The 27,373-nt window shown below is 37.6% G+C and overlaps 1 protein-coding gene across 1 annotated transcript in view; it reads right to left on the bottom strand.

Annotated features, from left to right (window-relative positions):
* LOC123636509 (cytosolic beta-glucosidase) overlaps positions 1–27,373 on the bottom strand; it is a 113,366-nt gene that overhangs the window by 48,427 nt on the left and 37,566 nt on the right. The window contains exons 2-4 of the mRNA XM_045548929.1: positions 20,331–20,558; positions 8,534–9,330; positions 7,660–7,783 (exon numbers count right to left, since the gene is read on the bottom strand). Of these exons, the coding sequence (XP_045404885.1) occupies positions 7,660–7,783; positions 8,534–9,330; positions 20,331–20,558 (1,149 nt within the window). The remainder of the gene's footprint in view (positions 1–7,659; positions 7,784–8,533; positions 9,331–20,330; positions 20,559–27,373) is intronic.

Raw genomic sequence — 27,373 nt, 5'->3', positions numbered from 1 at the left:
CCATGTGGCATATCTCTGCTGAAGGTTAACTCTGTAATCTCTGGCTGCCTGAGTTTAAGTGTGGTCTAAGTTTATAGGTTGATGGCACACAAACAGTAGAGATTGTTTTTTTCATGACTTTTCAAATTCCACAAATAGAATTACCATATGATCCAGCAATCCCACCATAGACTTTGGGTCTATATCCAAAGGAATGAAATCAGTTATGTCAAAGACATATCTACACACACTCCCATGATCATTTCAGCAGTATTCACAATAGCCAAGATACAGAATCAACCTAAGTGTCCATCAATGGATGAATGTATAAGGGGAATGTAGTCTACATACACCATGGAAGACTATCGATCCTTGGAAAAGCAGAAAGTACTGCCATTTGCAGCAACATTGTTAAGTGAAATAAGTCAGGCACAGAAAGATGATCTCAAATTGTGTGTAAAACCTAAAAAAGTGGACCTCATAGAAGCAGAGAGTTGAATGGTGGTTACCAGGGCCTGGAGGTGGGAGGATTCAGGAGATGTTGTTTCAAAGGATACAATATTTCAGTTAGATAGGAAGAATAAATTCAAGGGACTTACTGTACAACAGGGTGATTATAATTAATAACAATATGTTGTATTTTTGAAAATTGCCAAAAGAGTAGATTTTAAGTATTCTCACCACAAAAAAAAATGGTAAGTATGTGAGGGAAAATATATATTAATTAGCTCAATTTAGCCATTCCACACTGTACACATATTTCAAAACAGTACATTGTACAAAAAAATAGATATAATTTTTGTCAATTAAAAAATAAAAAAACAAAAATTGTACAAGTCTGTGTACTAGCACCCACTAACAAGTCTTGTGCCCAGCCTTTGAACCTCATTCTCCTTCCTGTCTTCCGACATGGCCCTTTGTGGCTAGCAGCCAGCAACGCAGCTGGGAATGGCCCTGCTAGCCATGCCAAGTCAATCCAAGTTCCACCCCACATGGACCCAAAGCCAAACAAGAATATTTCACATGGGCCCTTCGGGAGCTAAGAGATGAACTGCTTTATAGGGGCCACATTGACAAACGTGTCCGTTGAGAAGAGGTGAAACAATAGATACAGGGTGGGAATCTATTTTAATATATTCAGATTTTTGAGTCTCCATTCTGAGCTTGCAATTGATTTTTAATTGGTTAGTGTTTCCGAAAGGTCAGTGTATTAACCTTTGAGCTCTTTCTTTAATTCTCAGTATTTTTTATGCACATTTAGAAAAACACAGGTGCTTAACACATTTTGTCCAGTTAAATTGGCCTCTGCGATCCGAAATTGGCATAGGCAGGTGGCTGCCAGGTCTGCACTACTTTGGGAAATGGATGTATTTCTCCTTTACAGGCTCTCGGTGGGAAGGGGGAAAGGTGGGGGAGGAAGAATGCTGACAGACAGCAGCAGGGTGATTCTGTGCTCAGCATCTTGTCTTGGTGGTATACCCAAGCTGCAAGATTTATAACCTTCTTGTTACAATGTATCAGCTTCAACACTTTCAGTGAAGTCTTCAATAACTTCGATGACATCTTGCTGAGGGGTTTTGTCATTAAAAGCCTGAAGCTGGTCATTAACAAACCTTCTCTGCAATCATCTACTGCTGTGCTAACTCAGGCATGGATCTGACTGGAAAGTTGAGCTGGCTCAGAAACTTTCCAGAAGGCTGCATTTTTTTTTTTCCTGTGTGGGGTATATTTCTTTAGGGAAAGAAAACATAGTTCCCAATCATTTAATCATTTATTTCTCATTATCTATGAACTAACCCTTCCCTGATAGACACAACCAAGTTCACCAAACATGTGTAGAACACTACTATATAGCAGGCATGGTGCTCAGGGCTGAAGATAGAATTATAAAAAAAACACAGCTCAGAGGATTTATAGGAACCCCCCCCCCAAAAAAAATGTAGCCATCATTTATAGAATTGTGGGTAATGTGCCAGACTTAGTTTAGACATTATAAGCATTATCTGATTCATTTTTACCAGACTTTAGAAGATGGATGTTCTTATTATCCCCATTTTAGAGATGAGATGACTGAAGTGTTACCTGCTTTCAGAATTTTCCCAAAGTTATTGGGCTCATAAGTGGCAGAACCAGGTTTCAAGCCCGTGTCTTCTCAGACTTCAGTCAGGAATGGGCATCTAGGCTGGGGAGAGAAGCTGAGCAAGGCTAAAAGTAGACACGGTCTGAGTACACATGAGGAACAGGCTGGTCACAACTCCAGTCCCCTTTCAGGCGAATTTAGTGGGTAGAGTTTTGCCCATTGCTCCAACCTCCCCTGGCTCCACCCACTTCCTCCCCTCCAATAATAACATTTAGATTATAGAAGTATCCATCTGTGTGCATTTATGTATGAACTCAAAATTGTCCACTGGCTCTGGAGTATTAAGGACTGGTATAAATTTTATGAATATAATAAAGATTTCTATGATGTGAGAAAAGGTGAACTATTTGAAGATCATTTAATCTCAAATTTATACAAAGATTCATGCTGCAGAGCAATTCCCAGTTGCTTGACAACTGTTTCTGCTGTCAATGATTTGACTTCTCACCTAATCTGGTCACTTCTCAGGGGGAAATAATGAATGGAGTCGTTCATTTCTCCTCCACACAATTCGGACCGGAAATAGCCAGAGGACCAGTGCTACAACACACAGCCCGTGATGCCTCGAAAAGAATGATAGAGAAAAATGTAGATGTGGGAGATATTTTGCTATACCTTAGAGGGAGTGGTGGATGAATAGAAAGATAACTCTTGGAATGGCATTTTTCCAAAGTAACAAGGAAAATATCTTGGAGGTAATAGCTATAATTTTGAGAGTAATCATTGGTTAACGACCTACTATATGCCGGACAATTACTAGGGAGTTTTTACTCAATAGCTCACTAAATACAATCTTTATAACAACCCTGTCAAGAAAAGAATTATTCCCACCTTTATAGATAAACAAACCAAGGGTGAGAAATGTTGAGAATTTACCAAAGCCCTCTCATTGACTAATTTGCACAGCTGGAATGTAAGTCTAGTTATACATTATTTCAAGTTTTGAGTGTTGTTTTACTCTTATCTATATCTACATTAATTAAAATATAACCTATTTAAATGTATTTATATATAATTAAACAATACAATGATTAAAAAGAGACTAGCTGATTTCTCTCTCTTTTTTTATCAAAATGACATTTGTCCTCTCTTTTATTTCTCCTTTCCCAAAAGGAAACAGAAACATTAGCTTACTTTTTACTGTTCAATTAGTTGCTGTGGGGTTTTACCTGAAGGGATCAGTAAGACTTCCAAGCGGACACCATTGATCCAACTGTAGTGTCGTTATGTGCCTGTCCATATGCGTGATGTTGGAGGCAACGCTTTGTTCATGGGAATCACAAAGCCATCATCCATCTGACTCCCTCAGTTTTGGTGAGCTCTCACCTGCAGCACTTCCCATGAAGGTCTTTGTTGGTCTGTTATTATTTTTAATTGCTCACAGGGTGCTTGTTACTAGTAAAGTTCTTGCCAACCAAGATCATCAGGGCTAACTCAGAGGAGTCTCAAAAAATCAATTAGTAAATTCAGCTCTGCTCTTCTAATGAGAGGTAGGACATGGCACGGCTGAGCTTTGTCCAAGGTCACAGAACCTGTTGGCTCTTTCAGAGACAGCATGACACACTTTCAAAGAATATATACAAGCACAGAATACCGAATCTAAAGAAAAAGTTCTGTGTGGTGAGACAAACAAGAACTTTGACTCAGGAAGCCTTGAACTGGCAGATCATATCTAACACCAAAATAATTAATAATAATAATAATAATAATAATATACACTTATTCTGCCTTGTTTCAGGAAATACTATTTAGTCACTTTGTGATCATGGGTAAATAACTTAGCCTCTTTGAAACTCAGTTTCCTCATCTGTAGAGTAAGAGTAATGACCTCATACATCATTCTGAGAAGGAACTGAGATGATAATATCAATTAAAACTGTTTTTGTTCTAAGAAGTAGAAGTTCAATTAGAATAAGGTTAAGCAGAAAGAGCACTTTATTATACATAAAAGTAATGGCTGTCAAGGACAGGAATACAGTTTGATCTCAGGAAAACCTAAAGCCAGAGGCTCAAGTGTCATGAGAATGTTCTCCCTGCTTTTTGTCCCTAATCCCCTTAACATGTGGGTATCTTCCCTTCTCACTGCTCCTATGTTTATAGGGTAGAACAAAGCCACCAATGAACTATATAGGTACATCCCCCAACCCAGACTAAGAAACTAACAAACTGATTTGTCCAAGTTCTAAATTCCAGGGAAGAACTGGGATTAGCCCAGCTCATGTCATGTGCCTACATCTGGACAAGTCAATTATCTGTTGACAAGGAGCAAGATTTTATTCTACTTGCATGGCTCTACCTGTGGGAAGCAGGTAGATAGGTGAGGTGGATATTTCATAGAAGAGAGGGGATTGGTTAGTAGAAAAGAGAGTTTTACCACAGAGAAAATAATTGTGTCCACTAGGAGAACATATGAAAAATAGTTATCATTATATTTAGCTCAAAATAAATATACTTATTAGGTTTTTGTCAATATATAGATTTGTACATATTTTAAAAGTCTGCATATTTTAAAAGGGCAAAACAAAAATCATATTATATGTCAATTCCAATGAATCTAGATAGTCTATTGTTGAAATTCATAAGAGAACATAGATGTGAACAATTGGTGTTTTATGTTGAACCATCCTTGCATCCCCCGGATGAAGCCCACTTGGTCATGGTAGATTATTTTTCTGATGTGCTGCTGAATTCAGTTTGCTAGTATTTTATTGAGGATTTTTACGTCTCTATTCATAAGGGATATTGGCATATAGTTTTCTTTTTTTCTTGTGTCCTTTCCTGGCTTTAGTATCAAGGTGATACTGGCTTCATAGAATGAGTTCAGGAGGATGGCTTCCTTCTCAATGTTATGGAATAATACCTGAAGTATGGGTACAGCTCTTCTTTGTAGGTCTAGTAAAATTTGGCTGTGAATCCATCTGGTGCAGGGCATTTTGTTGTTTTTGATAGAAGCTTTTTTAGTACTGCTTCAATCTTATTGCTCATTATTGGTCTGTTCAGGAATTCTACTTCTTCCTGATTGAGTCTTGAGAGGTTGTGTGTTTCCAGGAATTTGTCCGTTTCCTCTATGTTTCCAAGTTTATGTGCATAGAGATTTTCATAGTATTCACTCATGATATTTTGTGTTTCTGTGGTATCAGTTGTAATATCTCCTTTTTCATTTCTAATTGAGTTTATTTGAGTCCTTTCTCTTCAGGGAAATGCAAATTAAAACCACAATGAGACATCACCTTGCCCCCGTTAGAATGGCTTTTATTAAAAAGTCCAAAAACAATAGATGCTGGCATGGATGCAGAGAGAAAGGAACACTTACACACTGTTGATGGGACTGCAAATTAGTACAACCTCTATGGAAAATAGTATGGAGATTCCTTAAAGAACTAAAAGTAGACCTACTATTTGATCCAGCAATCCTACTACTGGTATTTCCCAAAGGAAAAGATGTCATTTTAACAAAAAGACACCTGTACTCAAATGCTTATTGCAGCACAGTTCAACATTGCAAAGATGTGGAATCAACCCAAGTGCCCATCAATTCATGAGTGGATTAACAAAATGTGGTATATGCATACTATGGAATACTACTCAGCCATGAAGATGGATGCATTAAGGCCTTTTGTAACAATTTGGATGGAACTGGAGACCATTCTCCTAAGTGAAGTATCACAAGAATGGAAAAAGAAACACCACATGTGCTCGCTATTAAACTGAAACTAACTGATGAGCACACGTACACAGAGGGAAGTAAATCTCAGTGGAAATCAAGCAGTGGGGAGGAGGAAGGAGGGGATGGGTAAAAACCTACCTAATGGGTACAGTGAACACTATCTGTGTGATGGGCACACTTATGGCCCTGACTCAAGCATTACAAAAGCAATCCATGTAACTAAAAACATTTGTACTCCCATAATATTTTGCAATAATAAAAAAATCAATGTTTTAAATATATAAAACTTTTTACATCAAGTTAATTTAAAGACACGATAGAAATTCAACAAGTTGAAAAACAAAAATTTTGTGCCTTAACCCTATTCTCCTCTGCTGTTCCAAATATTCTCACATTTTTTCATTCTTACCTTCTGTTACATTTCTGTCTTCAAATCATCTTTGTGGGTCTACCATTGAGTTTTTAGCATTAAAGATCTAAGGGATGGTATAAAGTACTTAAAAATAAAAATATTTTAAGAAGCAATGAAATGACATTATATGATCAGTACTAAACAGAGCACCAAGCTGGGAATTTAAAAAAGCCAATTTCTATTTATCCCTCTTTTCCCAAAAATGTACAGAACAATTTTAGACATTTCATCTGTGTTCCCTGTATCCATCCATAAATCTACCTGATACTAACTAGCCTACCTGCTCTTCAGGATGAAGCCCAGGAATATCAATAGATTAACCAATAATAGGACCCATTTATTGGAAAAAGTGAGGAGGAATCTTAGAAAACTAGAAATTTTCCTTTTTTATCAGAAGGTGAATTTCCAGCCAGAAGAAGAATCTATTTTGTGTGTAATACAAAAGAATTCTTTCACTTGGGTCAAATTGTAAGAATCCAATTGCCCTCTGCCAATAAACTCCAGGCCTGAGTAAAGGATCCAGACAACATATTTCAGGTTTTGAAAAGAGATCACTTCGCATAACGTTCCAGAATTCCTTCTGTCTGCTTCCAGTATAATACTGAATAATTCTGGAAAGAATAATTCCAGAATCTTTCAAATGGAATGGTAAGAGCTAAGTGTGGCTATCATGGTAAAATATGGAAATTGAAAGTTTCATGTTGCATCGGATTTTGTTGCTATGACATGATTCCTTTTTAGGAAGAAGGAATTAAATTTAGGAAGCAACAGACAACGTTCCGAGAGTTAGCTAAAAGGTAGCAGATGGGGTGGGGCTAACTTGTCTAAAAATTTGTATTTACCGGTTAAAGATTATTGCTCCACATTTGCTTTCAAACACGAAAAGAATTTCATGGAGGGAAAAGAAGTACCATAATAATAATATTGTCTTGAAACACAACTCACATATTCTGTATGACAAAAAGCTGTTTCTAACTGGCTGCTTGGTTACAGCTTAAATGTGACATACATTTGTTGATGGAAGACTCATGCCATTTTGAAGTGTGTTGCACAAATGCTTAATTCAGGTTCTTTAACAATTCTATCGTTTCATTTCTTGGTAGGTAGGATGTTAAAATATGCAAATAATCATGCTATAGTTGATCAGTGCTAATCTTTTTTGTAATAACTAATATTCTTTCCCAACAGCCACCTTCTATTCTTGTCACCTTCACCCGGGAGTCACAAAGTGCTGAAGATAGTCACTTTTTACTTGATTCAATTTCAGGAGGTTGAAGGTAGGCCAAAATCCTCCCCTTCTTTCCTAAATACTTTTTCTCTCCTCTCCTAATTACATGGCTTTACATTGATTTACATGAATTTCAGCTTTCAAAAATCATTGGTCTTTGCTGAATGCAAATAAGCACATGGGAAAATTATATTAAGTTTGCACAATTGATCTTTCATCATTTCAAATGGTACCTTTGAATAGTTCCTGAAATGTCTGTCTGAAATTCTCCCAGCGATGAGTGTCATCAAGAGACGTGGGGTCACTCTGGGGAAACCCATTCTCCGTGATGTAAATTATAGGGTTATTATACGTATCCTAGAAAAAGAGAACAGAAGTTTTATTCTGAACAGATGTTTAAAAAAAAAAATCTCATAAAATCAGGTGCATTACCCTCTATCTTCTCCAAGTTACAACCCCAAAACTAGTTTTCATCAAATTGTACTGACCCTATTAACTTAATTTTCCACACACTGACCTTTTATGACTAACAATGAAAAAGCAAAACTGTGCAAATGTCCATGAAGACAGTCAAATGACTCTTATTATAATGAGAAGACAGAAATGTCTTTCTTCTATCAACATCTGCTGATTGTCACTTCTCCTTAACCCCTTGGACCAGCCAGCAGCTACATTCTGTATCTCCCATAGGAGAGGTCCTGAAAACCTGTACTTGAAATTTTAATTTCAGCTACCTGGATGCCATCCAACATAGCTGAGACCAAAAAAAAAAAAAAAAAAAGGAAGAAATCCACCTATCTCAAGCTTTAAATTGCCTTTTAATAACCATAGTCATGACACTAGCCTGAGAAATATGTTGAAGCTCCTCCTATAGCCACAGCTGACTTTGACAACAAATCTTAACTTTGACCACTACTTTTGAATTCTTTTACTGGCAACTTACCCCCTCACCAACTAAAAGTCTAATGTGCTCTTCCCAGGCAAGCAAAGGTACATGCTAATTACCTAACATAATTATTTTTCAAGTCCATATACACACATCCATATGCCTGTCTTGCCACCTTCACATATTTGTTGTACATGAACACAGACAAATTGTGCATTTACCTTAATATATTTCAGTACTTTACGTATTCCCCATGGTACCACATAGATCCAATCTACATTTTCCCAAGACGGATCTGGAAAAAATTCAATCTCCGCATCCTGGAGAAAACCCAGTTCTCCTTTCTTGTTCTCCTGGTACTTGGCTAAGCGAGAAGTGTAATACTGCATAGCAAAGAAATCAGCAGTGCCTTTGATCATTTTCTTCTCTTCTTCTGTAAATTCTGGAAGCCTTGATGATGGATAGCCTTGCTTTTTACTCATGGAGGCAATCTGGGACTTGACAACTTCCGGATAATCACCATCAATAAATATGGGTTTAGCAAAGAAATCAAAATGGAAAGTGATGGCTCTTTTAGCAGCTTCTTGGTCAGACACTGAGTTGGGATCTGCTGGTTCCAACCAGCTAGCAAAAATTGCTAGGGTCACCATACCCTTCTGCTGTTTTCGGAATAAAGAATCATAGCTGTGCCAGGATCTGGCATGGGCCTTAATCATATTATGAGCTGCCTGATAACCTCCAGTCCCAATGTGAGGTATACCAGGAGGAAATTTACCTAGCTCATATGCCATCAGGGAAAGGATATTAGGCTCATTTATGGTGATCCACTGCTTGACTCGATCCCCGAAGGTACTGAAGCAAAACTGAGCATATTTGTCAAATTGTTCAATGATTGCCTCTGACAACCAACCTCCTTGGTCTTCTAAAGCCTGAGGCAAATCAAAGTGGTAGAGTGTCACTATGGGCGTAACCCCATTTCTTAACAAATCATCAATGATCTTGTTGTAATAGTCAATTCCTAGGAGAAAAAAAAAACAGCAAGTATGAGAAGAAAAGTTATTCTTACTATGTGGGAAATAAATCTTAAAAGGGAGAGGATCAGGAATAATTTTCTAAATAACTTTTATTTAAAATAAGGTTTATTACATCCTAGATATAGTCAATGAAAGGCTAAGAGAAAACACGAAAAATTCCAAAGAAGACTGTCTGATCAAGGAGTAAGACTGGGATGGATTGACATGATTGGAAGATACATGTTCTGAAATGGATGTTTGGGCAGGTCATTATTATCCGAAGTTGTATTATTTTCACACCTTTGAAATTTATTTATTTGTATGCTCATTTTTTGTTTCTTAACCCCACTAGAAACCAAGCCCCATGATAGCAGAGGTCTTGTCTGGATCCCCAAATCATGAAACAATAAAAGAAATTTAGTAGATAAATATTTGTTGAATGAATGAATAGATTTCCATGGTATCTTTAAATATAAAGTAGAGGAATTGATCCAGATGACTGCCTGAATGCTTTTCCAGACCTATTAGTCTCACAAGCCTAGGAAAAGAGACCCACTGGACACGAACAAGGGCTTAGCCTCTATTCCAGAATGTGGGTTACAGGGAAAGCTAGACAGAGGCTTGGGACATTCAGATTACCCAGCTAGGTGTTTGCTTTGAAATTCTGACTTAGTCCATGGTAAAACATAGCCACTCCTGGCTCTCGGCCAATTCTGCCAGGACTGCATGTGTGTGAGAGAGAGTCTTTACCATTATTACAGAGTTCAAAAGAATCTTATTAAGATGAAGATGTTCTGCCTCAGAAACCAAAGCCAAGAAGACATTGGATCTAGCCTAATGATGACTCTTAACTTGGAAGAGACTTTCTGAGGCAAGGCTGATGTTAGTAAGTCACATGATTTTATATTTAAATTGAGTATTTTGGGACTTAATTAAATTAAAATGTTTCTGCACACAAAAGAACATAACCAACAGAGTAAATAGACAATATTCACAAACTATACATCCAACAAAAGACTAAAATCCAGAATCTAAAAAGAACTCAAACAAATCAACAAAAAAAACAACAAATAACCCCATGAAAAAGTGGGCAATAGACATGAACAGATCTTTTTTAAAAGAAGCTAGACAGATGGCCAAAAAACATCCAAAAGAAAAAAAAAAAGGTTCAACATCACTAATCATCAGGGAAATGCAAATTAAAACCACAATGAGATACCACCTTATGCCTATCAGAATGAACATTATTAAAAAATAAAAAGACAATAGATATTAGTGTGGATGAGGTAAAAAACAAATGCTTATACACTGTTGGTGGGGCTTTAAATTAGTACAACTTCTATGGAAAAACAGTATGGAGACTCCTCAAAGAACTAAAAGTAGATCTACCATTCAATCCGGCAATCCCACTTCTGGGTACCTACCCAAAGGAAAAGGAGTCATTGTATGGGAAAGACACCTGCACCCGAATGTTTATTGCAGCACAAGTCACAATTGCAAAAATATGGAATCAACCATAGATCCATCAACTGATGAGTGGATGAAGAAAATGTGGTATGTGTATATACACACACACACACACACACACACACACTCCATGAATTACTACTCAGCCATGAAAAGAAATGAAATAATGTCTTTTACAGCAACTTGGATGGAATTGAAGACCATTATCCTAAGCAAACTATCTCAGGAATGGAAAAACAAACACCACATGTTTTCACTAATAAGTAGAAGCTAAACAATGGGTGTACACGGTCATAAAGTGATGTAAAGGACACTGAAAACTAAGAAGGGGGAATGATAGGAGAGGCGTGAGGGATAAAAACTTACCTATCAGGTACAATGTACACTATTCTGGTGACAGGCACACTAAAAACCCTGACTTCAACATTACACAATTCATACATGGGAAAAAACACTTGTACCCCCTTAATATTTTGAAATCAATCAAGAAAACCTAAGCTTAGCAAAGAGAAACTGTCCTGTTAAAAATACCCACTTATACAGGCAGACAACACATAATTGTGCATAATTTGGTTTCTACTTGCCAGAGGCTGTTTTCTTTTCTTTTCTTTTCTTCCTTTTTTTTTTTTTTTTTTTTGAGGCAGTGTCTCGGTTTTGTTGCCCATGCTAGAGTGAGTGCCATGGCGTCAGCCTAGCTCACAGCAACCTCAAACTCCCAGGCTCAAGTGATCCTCCTGCCGCAGCCTCCCAAGTAGCTGAGACTACAGGCATGCGCCACCATGCCCCACTAATATTTTCTATATATATTTTTAGTTGTCCAGATAATTTCTTTCTATTTTTAGTAGAGACGGGGTCTCGCTCTTGCTCAAGCTGGTCTTGAACTCCTGTCCTCAAGCGATCCTCCCACCTCGGCCTCCCAGAGTGCTAGGATTACAGGTGCGAGCCACCACGCCTGGCTGTTTTCTGAATAAAGTTTATAAAGTCCTATGTAGAATTGTGCTATACTAAAAGTTTGCCTATTGGAAAAGTCCTTTCCTTTTCTTTTTTTTTAAACAGTATTATTTGATTTAAAAATAATAATAATTCAGACTTTTACATGTGTTTCATTTCATTCAATCAATCATTTCTTCAATCCTTAAATATACACTGATAGAGAAACTTTGCTAGACATATAAATATAAGCAGGATAAACACCATCATTGTCCTCAAGGAGCTTATTAGGAGGTAGTACAGATATATTCATAAACAATCACAACACAATACTAGTAGTAAAGAGAAAGTACAGAGTCCTATATAAACATATGATAAGAGATACCCACCCCAAACTCAGGGCATTTGAAAACATATTCTGAAAGCAATGTAGCATAATGGTTTCACGAGTGAACTATGGTGCCAGGCCACCTAAATTCTATCCCAACCCCTTCACCTAGAAGTTCCTTGACCTTGGGCAAGTTCCTTGATCTCTCTGAATTATCTTTCCCCATCTGTGAAATGTGGATAATAATAGAAACCTTCTTCAATTAATGGTTGTGAGAGTTTAATGAGTTGATAAATTGAACATGCTTAGAACAGTTCTTGGCATATGGTAAGGGCTCAGTATCAGTTAGCTATCATTGTAATAAATAATTATTATTGTTATTATTGCTATTAGTGATGCCTAAGCTGATGCTTAAAAGATGAATATAAATTATCCACCTATGGCAAAGAGAAAAGATTCAGGAAGAGAAAGGGAAGAAACAAATGTACAAAAGACCAAAGGAGATGTGGAAATAAAGACCACCCAAATTAGAAAACAGTCTGTTTATCCAGAGTTTGCTATAGCAAGGGAGTCAGCCACCGTCACCTGTGCTTGACAGATACTCAAAGCCAGTCAGGGAAGAGGGAAGGCTATATAGTAAAAGAGAAGGCTTCAGGAGTGCTCTGATTGGAGGTTGCTGGCACAGGGACGCTGGAGGTGAGCTAACTATGAATAGAAGCAGAGCATCCTGTGCAATTGATTTGGCTTTCTCTGGTTGGTCCTGAGTTGGAAGCAGAGAGCAAGGAGGACAAAAAATAGAGAAGGTGACAGTTGTTGACCAAGTTCTGACTATTCTGGCTGATTGCTGCAGAGGTTATGGTTTGGCTTCCTGGGCTTCCTATGTGTGTCAGAGTTTTATATATGGCCTGGCCATTGCTTGTGTATTCATTCTCTTTCTGGAAACTGGAAGGTCATTATAAGGTTATAGATCATCAGAAGAGGAATAAAAATGGTGAGAGGCAAGCAGGGCAAGTGGAAGCCAAATTAGGCACAATCATGTGTTGTCTATCTGTCTGTATAAGTGGGTGTTTTTAACACCAGCTCATTTGTTTTGCCAAGTGGAACATAATGTGAATCATGCATAACAGCTCCATATTTGGAAGACACATTTGTATGCTATTTCTCACTTGGTGAGCAGAATAACTCCTCCCCTCCCAGAGATGTCCATGCCCTAATCCATAGAATGGATGAATATGTTACTGTACGCAGCAAAAGGGACACTGCAGATGTGATTAAGGTATGGATCTTAAATGGGAAGAGTTCTCTTGATTGTTCAGGTGGATCCAATACAATGGCATGTAGACGTGGAAGAGGAGGACAGAAGAGTGTTCAGAAAGATGCAACAGAGGAAGGGGTGGAGGAGTGGGCACTTGAGAGGAACTCAACCTGTCATTGCTTGCTTTAAAGATGGAGAAAGGGGTCCATGAACCAGGGAATGCAGGTGGCCTGTAGAAGCTGCATATGGTCCTCAGCTGATAGCCAGCTAGGAAATGAGGACCTCAATTCTACAACCACAAGGAACTGAATTCTGCCGACACCACACAATCTGAATGAGCCAAGAAACAGACTCTCCCATAGATCCTTCAGAAAGTAATGCAGCCCTGCAGCTACCATGATTTCAGCCTCAGAGAGAACTATGTCAGACTTGTGATCTACAGAACTCTAAGGTAACAAATTTGTGTTGTTTTAAACAGCTGAGTCTGTGATAATTTGTTGCAGTAGCAATAGAAAACTAATATACTCATCAAAATTTATATACTCTTTTTTTCTGTCTCAAAGAAAGAGCATTACACCATTCCATCTCTGGGGCCCTATAAGCCCACCTTTCCTTGTTTGTAAATGGGATATGAAAAGATGGTATGGTGGAATAATCTTTGTATTATTACATGCAAAGGTTTTCATAGCCAACTCTGTCCATTGGCTTTGAACATAAAAATAAATATTAGCTTTCATTTATTAAACTCATACTATATGTAGCAGATGTCACACATTTTGCTTAATCCTAGCACTAAGTCCAAGAGATGGGCATTTTTATTAGCATGAAACATATGAGAAAACTGAGATTCAGAGAGTCTCAATGTTGTCAAATGGCACAGCTGACATGTAAGCCCAGTCTGTCTCACTACAAAGACTGAGCTGTTCACGCTATGACACACCACTTCTCATGTTTACTGATGTTCCCCGATCCAAAAACATGTGACTCTGGTTTACTAGCCTTTAACAATCACCTAATTCACACTTGATCACAATAGCAGATCCTTTTTTTTTTTTTTCTGCTTTGTGGAGGAGTCATTTGTGATGGCCAATCAATGTAATTCAAATAACATGAGAACCATCAGTTGAAAGGAAGATAAATAATTTTTTTTTTTTTTTTTTTTGAGACAGAGTCTCACTTTGTTGCCCGGGCTAGAGTGAGTGCCATGGCGTCAGCCTAGCTCACAGCAACCTCAAACTCCTGGGCTTAAGCGATCCTACTGCCTCAGCCTCCCGAGTAGCTGGGACTACAGGCATGCGCCACCATGCCCGGCTACTTTTTTCTATATATATTTTTAGTTGTCCAGATAATTTTTATTTCTATTTTTAGTAGAGACAAGGTCTCGCTCAGGCTGGGCTCAAACTCCTGACCTCAAGCGATCCACCTGCCTCGGCCTCCCAGAGTGCTAGGATTACAGGCGTGAGCCACCACGCATGGCCAAGATAAATAAATTTTAAGTAAAAATTTTTACCACTCATCAGCATGGCAGAACAACAGAGCATTGCATAATTAATGTTTAATATCCCAGAATTGAGCACTTTACTTCTCATGTCTACAGTTTATTTGATGCTGTAATGAAACTTTTCCATGAGGCAGTGGAGTGGAATTTTTGAGAATAGAGCACTAGACCCCGACAAATCTCTTGGCCTCTTTATACTTAAGTTTCCTTATCTACAAAAGGGGAATGTTCACAATGCCGCCTTATGAGTGTGTGAGTATCAAATGAGAACAAACGGTCGAAGGGTAATTTAGCTTTGTTTATTAGACTGATACAATTCAATGATAACTAATTATCTGAATAAATGTGGTTTTTTAAATGATCATCTGTTACCAATCTGAGGATCTTGAAACCTTGAGAGGTCATTTGAATCCTGTTATGCTTCTAGATATTTAGGGCAGAATTGATTATTTAAGGGTTGAAATTTCTAAAGCCTTCTTTCATAGTCAATACCTTTTTCTCAGTTCTAAGTAAGCCCATTTCTGCTTATTTGATCTTTGAAAATATGAAGTATGTCTGAGTTAAAGGTCTTCTGGATATAGGCACGTAAAGGCTGAGTTGGTTGGTGGTTGGAGCGGGGCTTTGAAGTAGCTTTGGCAGATGGAGTGGCCATTTTGAGACCATGACAAATTGGGTGTGTAAAGAGAACTGGTAAAGAAGGAGAGAGATGGAACAGATGCATTGAGAGAAGCTGGGCTGGGAGAGACCAGTTTTTCTTGAGAAGGAAAGTTTCTTTGACCATGTAAGCTAATATATTCATGATTTCTGAGAATTAGGACATGCACATTTTTAGGGGGGGCATTATTCAGCCTACCATAGTGCCCAATATAGAATACAAAATTAACATTTGTTTAGTTAATTTATTTAAACAATTCCTGCTAAATGCACTCATATTTTAAATCTTAAAGAAAACAAGAAATTCTGCGTAAATATTCTTTTTTAAAAAATATTTTCAATACTTGGTTCTCCTACTAGTCACCTGAAATTTACATTTGTGGCAGATACGAAAATGCATTTGAACAATTGAAGAAGAGAGAAATATGTGATTCCAGTTGCCAACTAAATCGCTTCTTGTTAAACCTTGAAATATTGACATTTGAAAGGGAAAAGGTATGTAACAATTCCACTTTGTAAAATATCCTTCCAGTTTGGGGGACATAGAATTTCACAAATGTCCAAATGCCTATAAGCAAGCTTTAAAATGGTTAGTCAAACACAATAAAAGGGCCTTCCTTGGAAAGGACAGTGATAGGGGTTTTCTAATTCTTTACATGTTCTTCGGGAAAATGTTTAAACAGAAGAAAAAACAAATGATGGCCTTTCTGAGTTAGAACCGTTTCAATTGCTTCAACAGATCATTGCACAAGAGTGAGCAACTGCTTATTGAAATTCCACCTCCTGGAAGCACCTCCGGTGCCCTCTTGCTCAGGAAGAAGTCTGTAATATCAATCAGCTCTGGCTTTAAAAAAGCCAGGGCTGAACACAAAAAGCTCAGTGCTGTGGGCACATGATCCCCGCACGAGGGTTGTGTGAGTGATTTTTCCACGTTGTTCAGGTGGATCCAACCACCGCAGTACCACCACCTCCACCCTCCAGTGTTTTCTGCTTCTCCGCCCCTAGATTGCTGATCTACAGTGTGCCTCCGTGAGCTTCTGTCCATCTGAAACTGGTTTTATAAAGCTTGATATGTTGACATATTGGTACAGGCTGATAATCTTTTATCTGAAAATGCTGGGGCAAATGTGGTCAGAATGTTGGGGTTTTAGAAAGGAAACACAGAACTTATACCATGTATTAACACTCCCAGTGGGTCTGGGTCAGTATCTCTTAATATTTCTTCAGTAAAAGAGATAAATATTCTCACCAAGCAGAATAAACCAAGATTATATAAAAAAAAATCACAGTAATTCAGGGGGGCTTTTGCTGCCAACTTTATTTTAGAAAGATTCAGTAGTCAGAACCCTTTGGATTTTAGAATTTTAGATAAGGGATTGTGTACCTATACTACAAGTTGGTGGAGGTTTTTTTTCCCTGTTGTTTATCATCCAAATGGAAGCTCAGTGAAAACTCCAAATTCCTAGAATGAGTAGAAATAGTTTTAGTGACATGTCATGTGACCTCATTTCATTTAACCAACAGGGAAATTGTAGCACAGAGAGTTCAAGTGGTTTGGTGAAGTTTGAATGAGCTCTAGACCAGATACTGGATTTCTGACATCAGACAGACAGGTTGAACTCAGCCCTAACTAAATTTGTCATCTTGGCAAATTTATGCTCAACCTTACTTCCCAGGTTATCATTATTCCTTCTGTTTAGAGAAGCTCCTCACTCATAGGACTGTTATGAGCATTAAATCAGCAAAAGCAAGTACAATGCATGGCACAGTGAGCTGCATATACTACATGCTCAATAAAAGGCAACCATTACCATCCTGTGGACGTGTGGACTGTATATTGAGGCTAGCAATGACTAATTTTTTTATCTCCTTTTTATTGTCCACAGGAGATGATCCAAACCAATATAATTTGGGCCAATTTTCAGGAAAATTGCTGTGGTGGCATTTTATAGGAACAATTCAAGGACAGAATTAGGTAGATATGTCAAGGCTATATCAAAAAGTCCTTGGTGAAAATGATAAATACCTAAACTATGGCAGGGGCAGAGAGGATGGTTAGGAGGGCAGAAGTTAAAAATACGTAAGTAGAATGGATCATATTTGGCAACCAATTAGATGTAGAAAGCAAAAAAAAGAGAGGATCCGAAGATTACTTTTGGTTTTTAAAAGGGTATGGTGGTACCAGAGAGAAGGGAGAATATAGATGTTGGATTAGGTAGGTGGAAACCTGTGAGTTCACTTTTAAACTGAACAATAAATTACCCCCTGTTCAATGCAAAAAATAAAACTAGCCAGTGATATCAACAATAGCAATTAGTCATGGACTAATGTCTTTAGGATCAAACATTGAGCCCCCTAATCTTGCATTGTCCCTACTTGGGGAAAGCTACTTGAAGGCCAATGCTACATGTGAGTCCATGAGTTATAATTCTTTTTTTTTCTTTTTAATTTCAGAATATTATGGGGCTACAAATGTTTTGGTTACATAAATTGACTTTGCACTGCCCAAGTCAGAGCTACAAGAGTTCCCATCACCCAGACAGTGCACACCACACCCCTTAGGTTTGAATTTACCCATCCCCTCCTACCCCCTCCCACCTGCCCAACACCCAATAAATGTTACTTCCATATGTGCACATAAGTTTTTATCTATTAGTACCAATTTAATGGTGAATATGTGTGGTGCTTGCTTTTCCATTCTTGTGATACTTCACTTAGAAGAATAGGTTCCAGCTCCATCCAGGATAATACAAGAGGTGCTAATTCACCATTTTTCATGGCTGAGTAGTACTCCATGGTATACATATACCACATTTTATTAATCCACTCATGTATTGATGGGCACTTGAGTTGTTTCCACACGTTTGCAATTGTGAATTGTGCTGCTATAAACATTCGAGTGCAGGTGGCTTTTTACAGAATATCTTTTTTTTCCTTTGGGTAATACCCAGTATTGGGATTGCTGGATCAAATGGTAGTTCTACTTTTAGTTCTTTGAGGTATCTCCATATTACTTTCTACAGAGATTGTACTAGTTTGCAGTCCCACCAGCAGTGTATGAGTGTTCCTATCTCTCCACATCCACGCCAACATTTGTTGTTTGGGGACTTTTTGATAAAAGCCATTTTCACTGGAGTTAAGTGATATCTCATTGTGGTTTTGATTTGCATTTCCCTGATGATTAGAGATGTGGGGCATTCTTTCATATATTTGTTGGCCATTAGTCTGTCTTCTTTTGAAAAGTTTCTGTTCATGTCCTTTGCCCACTTTTTAATGGAGTTGTTTGATTTTTTTCTTGCTGATTTTCCTGAGTTCTATATAGATTCTAGTTATCAGCCCTTTATCAGGTATATAGCAAGCAAATATTTTCTCCCATTCTGTAGGTTGTCTATTCATTCTAATGCATGGGTTGTAATTATATTTCACAATATGAGGATTGCCCCACCTTACATAAAATGAGCATTGCAGTGCACAAGCCCATGTGGGAATTGTTGCCATGGGTTGTTCTATGTAAGGAATCATATAACTTACTCAGAAAGAGCCTCTTGTATTAATGGGGATTCTTGCAGTGGGGAGTGTGGTGAGGCAAGCAGCTGCGCTCATTCTCGGGTCACATGAGTGCTAATCCTGCATTTCAGACCCTCCTTACGTTTTTCACCCTGGGCACCTCACTTGCCTGCCTTATTCCCGGCCCTATGAGTAGTGTGAAATCTTTTCCAGGACAAAGTAAACAAACAATCTTTATTAAGAAGCAATATGTTGTAGTGAAGGGGTTGGCAAATTTTTCCTATAAAGGATCAGATAATAAATATTTGAGGCTTTGTAGGCTATGTGGTATCTGCCCCAAGTACTTAATTCTGCCATTATAGTGGGAAAGGAACACAGGCAATGTTCAATGAGTGGGCATGGATGTGTTCCAATAAAACTTTATTTACAAAATTAGGCAGCAGGCCATATTTGACCTTCAGGTCACAGTTTAACTAACCCTGTTATGTGGAAGCAGCTAGTCAGACCTTGGGTTTAAATTCCAGATCTACCACTTACCAAATATGTGTATTTGGACATGCACTTCTGAAAGATACAATCATTATATCTTCCTTACTGATTGTGAGGATTAGAGAAAATGGGTGTAAAATACCTCATGAATAACACGCATTCAATAGGCCACTGAGTAGTCTTTTTAATTACAAGGCATAATAATAAGAGCTAACACTTATTGAATGCTTATGATATGTTAGCTACTGTGACAAGCACTTTATAAAGATTATTTCATTTAACCTTCCAAAAACACTCTGAAGTAGTAACTATTATAGCATTCCTTTCTACTCGTGGGGAAACTGAGGCACCCAGAGATGCCCAAGAGGTGCTGATACAGATATTAATAGTAACCAATATAGCTGGCGCTTAATCTCAAGTAAGTGAACTCCAGGGGCCTGGTGCTAACTCCTATGCTAGTTAATTAGCTCCACTAATTCAACTCTAATTGAAATGCTCAGAATCATCTCAATTCTTCAGGGCTTTTCATAACTCATCACAGGGTTACACAACTGAAAATAGTTTAATACAACAACTTTTAAAAATTCATCTTCAGGTTAACACTGAGATAACATCTTACATAAATAAAAACACTTATTCTAACCTCCTTCTGCCCGTCTACCCTCCCCCTACAACAGAGACCTCAACAGTCAAGAAAAACCAAAATATTATTGTGAAAGCTAATGCCAACTCATTTCAAAAAATTTATCCTATAATCACTGTAAAAACTTGCAATTTCCAAGCTACAACACAGAATAGCATACTGGATTAATTATGCCAGACTGCAGCAATAACCTTGAATTAAAGCTGCAACCTTCTATTTTTAAGAAACACTTGCCTTTCTGGTTGATGAAACCTGTCGTCCCATCAGGTAACAGACGTGACCAGGAAAGAGAGAAGCGGTAATGAGTCAATCCAAGCTGTTTGATACATTTCAAATCTTCCTCCCACAGAGTGTAGCTGCCACAAGCTACATCGCCAGTCTGGTTCTTGAAAACTCTCTCTCCTCCCTGATGGGTAAATGTGTCCCAGACACAAGGGCCTTTTCCATCTGCATCCCAGCCTCCTGAGAAAAAGAAGAAAATGAAACAGTTACACTCTTGACATCAAGAGGCATATGTGGAATGTAAATATTTGTCACCAAAAGAACATACCTCATTAACTCAATGTACCATATTTATAAGTTTAAAATATGCCTTTAAAATAACATGCATGAGCGGGTTATGTGTTTAGCTGTCCTTGATCCCTGAAGCTGACTGGCAGCAAATGAAAAATTATTGCATAGTGCTGTTGCATAGCAGACTTTCATGGCTCATTATCTGAAGCTCTCCCAGCTGGTAAACAGAGGCAGGCCCCAGCTTATTGGTGTCTGGGTTGAGAACATCTCCTCCTTGTGAACATTCCCCCTGGCCACGACTGACATACCTTGTCCTTGTGCATGACAGACTCTTGGGACATTTTGAAGGGCCCTCAACACATAAACCCTGTTCTCCTGCTACCTCTCAGTGGAGCCTGTGATGGTGCAGTCCATTATTTGGGGGAGAGGGGGCGCTAGTTTCCACCGTTGTTGATAGGATATTAATATCTGAAATTCATTCATTCATACCTCCCTTAATTCAATAAATGTATGTGTCAGGGTCTGTGCTAAGCCCAGGGGATACCAGAATGAACTATGTTGTGTGTCATGTTCTTGGGGAACTTAGCTAAATAGGCAATTACAAAACAGCCAATGTAAAGGCCCTTTCCTTTACAGAAACCAGTGAAAGGCATTTATCCAAATGTGGGCTAAAGTCAGAGGAGGTCTCTTTCTGCTCAATTTTTCTGCAAGCTTAAAACTGGTCTAAAATATAAAGTTTATTAATTTAATAAAAGAACATATACAGTATGTTTATAATGTTTTGTATATTTAAATATATGTAAAGTAATCCGTGTATTTTCAAAATATATACATATGAGATAAAAGTATAACAACATCTGAAATGATAAATTCAAATTGGTGGTTACTGTTGGGGAGAAAGAGAAGGAAATGGAACTAGGTAGGAGCATAAGGGCCCTTCAATTGCATCTCTTTGTTTTTGTTCCTTAAACTAGATAGAAGGTATGTGGGGGCCTGTTTATTATTTACATTTCTTGTTTATATGCCTAAAATATTTTTATCATAATTTTTCATACAAGAAAAGAAGTCACAGCTAAAGTAGATGAAAGCAATTATATAAATGTTTTCCAGGTCCTCATTGAACATCCATGTGCTCATATTTTGTGCACAGTTCCAGAAGGATAAGATGCAGTTTCTGGTCCAAAGACAGGACAGCAAGAGTAAGATGAAGTTTTGGGATAAGACCGTGAGGAGACAGGAAAGGATGCCAGGATGCCAAAAGGAGGAGCTCTTACAAAGGATGGGATGAAAGAATACTGCTATTCAATTTTGAAACGAAATAAGTATGAACAAGAAAATATCATTTTTTCAAGTTTGATGCTTATAGTTTTGAGGGATTGATTTAATAAGTGAAAAAGCTTAGTCTCAGAGAGCTTAAGCAGAGGGGTGCTGGTATATATCTCATTGGCTATATGTTAAATAATGCATAGACCCATATGTATAAATATGTTTACTATCAATCTGACTGATATAAAGAATATGCAATAAAGAATTTATAAATAATAATATTATAAGTTCTGCAATGCTTTGATACCATAAATTCCATACAGTCAATTAATTGGTGTAAAAGTATAACAACATCTGGAAATGTTAAATTCAAATTGGTGGTTACTTTTGGGGAGAAAGAGAAGGAAATGGAACTAGGGAGGAGCATAAGGGGCCTTTGATTACATCTCTTTGTTTTGTTCCTTAAACTAGATAGAAGGTATATGTACATTTGCACATTTTGTACATTTTGAAAATAGTCCATTTAACATGACTAAAACAAGCTTTGACTATTTCAAGAGGTAAATGTTACTTAGGAAAATATACCCCTGTGGAGTAGCTCATTCTCCATATATATTAACTAAACAAAGCATGTCTAAACAACATTGTTTCTATGAGAAATTAGGCTGTGAGTTGAAAATTAAAACTGAAATGTGACCAAAAAAACATATAGAGGCCAATACCTGCTAGTACTTTAACATAAATATAAGTGAATAATATCAATGACTCATTTGTTCATTAGAAAATGTCTCCAGTTGTAATTATGCCTACATTCTAAAGGTATTCTGTCCCTTACAATGAATATGACTACCATTTCCAGATGGACTACTGACTCTGAGCCATCCTCCAAACAACTATGATTGCTGGATGAAATACAGGAAATATATTTTTAAATGCATTGCTAATCTGGCAGGAAGTTAGATAACCCAAAATCAAAGTGAGAGGGGCAATCCAGAGGCATAAGTGAGTCATGATGCAGGCTTTTGTTCTGAGAACCTCTGCCAAGTTTGCCTGGATCTGAGCTTCCATTTTAATGGACTGTGGGGCAAGGGAGAAAGAAGGCAAAGTCTAAGGCTCACTGAAGATGAGAATCATAAATGGATATGCTCATGTAAAGCTGACAATGCAAGGACTCCATGCCCGGTGCAAGAATAAACAAGAGACAACCCCCACCTGCAGAAAAACAGAACAAAGAAATTAGCTTAACTAAAACTTGAGTGGAGGGGAGAAATTGCTCCTCAATGTTTGTAACCACAATTCAGCCATCAAACCATTAAGTCTGAAAAATGGAAAAAAGATATTTCTAGATATATGAGCACTCACAGATTTTCCCCTCTTTGGATGTTACTCGAAGATAAATTTCACCAAAACAATGATGTAAACCAAGAAAGATAAAGATCTAAGATCCAGGAAACAAGAAATTCAGCAGAGGAAATTAAAAAACGTAATCCTGGGTGCTATGGGCTGAACTGTGTCCCCTCAAAATTTTTATGTTGAAGCTCTAACCCCTAATGGGACTGTATTTGGAGATAGGGTCTTTAAGGAGGTGATTATGGTTAAATGAGGTTATAACAGTGGGTTATAATCCAGTATGACTGGTGTCCTTATAAAAAGAGACAGAGAGAGAGACAGCAGGATTGTGTGTGCACAGAGAAAAGGCCATGTAAGGATACAGCAAGAAGGCGACCATCTGTAAGCCCAGGAGAAAGGCTTCAGGAGAAACTAACCCTGCTGACACCTTGATTGTAGATTTTCAGCCTCCAGAACTGTGATAAAATCAATTTCTGTTTTTTAAGCCACTCGGTCTGTGGTATTTTTGTTACGGCAGCCCTAGCAAACTCATACCGCAGTATGATGGCAAAAGGACCATAGCAAAGCAGCAGACGCAGGGAGCAACCAGTCCACCTGAGCGTGTGCAGGCTGTGAGAAATACTTCTTCAGGAAGATTCTATGAATAGAATGTCTAGTATGCTGTACTAGTTAGGGCTCTCCGGAGAAACAAAACCAATAAAATACAGACATACCATGCAGTTTGTCTGGAAAGTATCCAGCCATTGTTAATATTAATATAAGGAGAACAGTTTGTGTAACCTGGCAGCCAAGGAGAGTGCACTGTAATGAGCATGCGTGAACAATGACAACTTCACGGTACTAGTCAGTGGGGCACTAGACGCTGTTGAGTGAGCATGTGTACTGCGTCGCCATTGCATTCAAAGTGACTGAGTGAGTAGAGCAATGAATCTGCATCAAATTTTGCGTTAAGCTCGAACAATCCTTCATGAAAATTATTCAGATGATTCAGAAGGCTTTCGGGAACGATGCAGTGATTGTAGTGCAAATAAAAGTGTGGCACAAATGCTTCAAAGATGGTCATGAATCTGCTGAAAGTGATCCACATTCTGGAAGGCCTGCAACAAGCAGAACACCTGAGAATGTTGAACGTGTACGGGGTAGGTTAAGAGACCCCGGGAGAACTGTGAGAGATCCCAAGGTGCCTACTTTCAAGGCGACTGGGGTGTCATTGTCCTGTGTACAATGTTTCTTGTATTTTGTATCTTCTTCAATAAATGTCCCTATTTTTCATATGACATGGTTGGATACTTTCTGGACAGACCTCATATATACTTATTATAGGAATTGGCTCACAGAATTAAGGAGGTCAAGAAGTCCCACAACCTGCCATCTGCAAACAGGAAAGCAGTAAGCTGGTGGTATAATACAGTCCAAGTCGAAAGCCGAAGAATCAGGTATACCAATATCTAAGGGCAGGAGATGTATGTCCTAATGCAAAGAGAGCCAATTTGTCTTTCCTGGCCTTTTTGTTCTATTCAAATCCTCAACAGATTTAGATGATGCCCACCCACATCAGGGAGGGTGATCCTTACCTAGTCCACCAATTCAAATGTGAATCTCTTTCAGAAACACCCTCATAGACACACCCAGGAATAATGTTTTACCAGCTATCTGGGCATCCATAGCCCAGTAAAGTTAACACATAAAATTAACCATTACATATATTTTCATTAAAACAATTATCATGGAACATTCAACAGGCACAGCCCCATGCATGCATCACTCGGCTTCAGCAGTTTTCAACATTTTGCCGATCTTGTTTTGTCTGTACCCCACCCAAGCTCATCATTCAATCTATAAATATGTCAGTGTGCATCTCTAACTGATAAGAATATTTTTCTAATTGCAGTAAAATATAAAACATGAAATTTACCATCTTAACCACTTCTAAGTGTATGGTTCTATGAGATTAAGCACAATTGTATTATTTTGAAACCATCAATACTATCTATCTCCAGAGCTCTTTTTATGTTAAAGGCTGAAACTTTCTAATAATGAAACAAGGACTTCACATTTCTCCCTCCCCGTACCCTGGTAAGCAATATTCTATTCTCTGACTTTATAAAGTTGGCTATTCTAGGTGCCTCATATAAGTGGAATCATATAGTATTTGCCTCTAGTCCATTATACTACATGGTTCAGGCATAAATAAGTTTTTAATAGTTATGATAAGGTAAACATTGACTACTAATCTAAATACAATTACAATATGATTATTGGGGAGGATTATGGCATTGGGATCTCACATGGGGCTGGTGAAAGTAGGAAGGTAGAAGGAAAGAAAGCTAACAAAGGGATAAATTCTCATCCTTCAGAGTGAGAAGATAGTAGATTGTACCTACTGTGGAAAATATCAAGAACTAGTAATATAAGCATGATATTTAAAATAAAGGAGCCAATGCCAAAAAGATGATCTGAAAGAGTTAAAAAGATTTTTCTTTAGAGAGAGAGACATGAAAGGGGCAAGGGAATGATATTTTCAGAAATAGTCTTGTTTTAATTATTTAAATTATTTTGTTAAATGAAATTTAACATAAAAATGAATTAAAGAAAAAATGTTAGGTTAAACATTAGAAAAAATGGAATAGTAAGAAAAATAGGTAAATGTGTGGATAATCTAAACAGATTATCCACAGATTATAAACATATAAAACAATAATAAAATTTCTATTTTGTGAGAATTAGAAGAATAACACTTAGATAGAACTAAAATCCTAGACTAATAAAACATACAAGCCATGAGGTGAAAAATCATAGTTTAAAGTGTTCTCAGGCTCTTATATTGTTTAGAAGAGGGATAAAGAAGGAATAAATAATGGCACTTACCCGAAAATATTAAAAACTAAATAACAAGAAAATTAAAATATTTTGTCATCTAGTTTAAGTGGTACTTAGAAAGCCTTATTTTATATATTAGAAAAGAAGCAAGCCTCAAAGTTAATGAGCTAATCACTTAAAGAAGGAGGGGGAAGAAAAAGAAGAGGAGGGCCAGGCACAGTGGCTCACGCCTGTAATCCTAGCACTCTGGGAGGCGGAGGCGGGTAGATCGCTCGAGGTCAGGAGTTTGAGACCAGCCTGAGCAAGAGCGAGACCCCGTCTCTACTAAAAAAATAGAAAGAAATTATCTGGCCAACTAAAAATATATATAGAAAAAAATTAGCCGGGCATGGTGGCGCATGCCTGTAGTCCCAGCTACTTGGGAGGCTGAGGCAGAAGGATCACTTAAGCCCAGGAGTTTGAGGTTGCTGTGAGCTAGGCTGACACCACGGTACTCACTCTAGCCCAGGCAACAAAGCGAGACTCTGTCTCAAAAAAAAAAGAAAGAAAGAAAAAGAAGAGGAAGAAAAGAAAAAGAAGAAAGAAAACAGAAGTTACTAAAAACCAGAAAGGGAAAAATAAAGGTAAGATCAGAAGTAATAAGATAGAAGAAAACAGGATAGAAATTAACAGAAACAAAAAATGGTTTTACAAAGTCTAATAAAACAGAAAAAGCTCCACAGCATGAATTTTTTAAAATGAGAGAAGACAAAAAAAAAATATTAGAAATGCAAAGGAGAACATAGTTACAGAAGCTGCAGAGATTAAACTGATGACATATATTATTTTTAAAACTTTATAAAAAAACATTTGAAAAGTTAGATGGAAAAGACAAATTCTAGAAAATTGTAACTTATCAAGGCTGGCTCAAAGAGAAGTGCAAACGTTGAAATTTTTTTAATGCATGAAATCAGTAGTTATTAATTATCAGTAGTAAAATCTTCCACAAAGAAAATGCCATGCCAATTGGTTTTACAACTGAGTTCTGTCAAGCATTTAAAAAATGATACAAATAGAAAATTCTGTTCTCACACAAAGTCTTCCAGAAAATAGAAAAGGAAGAATTTCTCTACCTATTTTATGTGGCTAGAATGACCATGATACCAAAACCAGAAAATGGAACCACAAAAAAAGAAAAATTATAAGCCAATCTCCTTAATGAACATAGATGAAAAAGTGCTAAATAAAATAATGGGTAGCCAAATTGCGCAAGTATATAAAAGAATATGTTTTTACAAATCTGAGCTCTAGTCAAGGTATGCAAGACTGGTTTATCATTAGAAAATGAA

This window comes from Lemur catta, chromosome 4 (assembly GCF_020740605.2).
Source record: "Lemur catta isolate mLemCat1 chromosome 4, mLemCat1.pri, whole genome shotgun sequence".
Classification (NCBI taxonomy): Eukaryota; Metazoa; Chordata; class Mammalia; order Primates; family Lemuridae; genus Lemur; species Lemur catta.
Note: the sequence above shows the minus strand (reverse complement) of the source record. Positions and strands in the feature narration are given on the sequence as shown.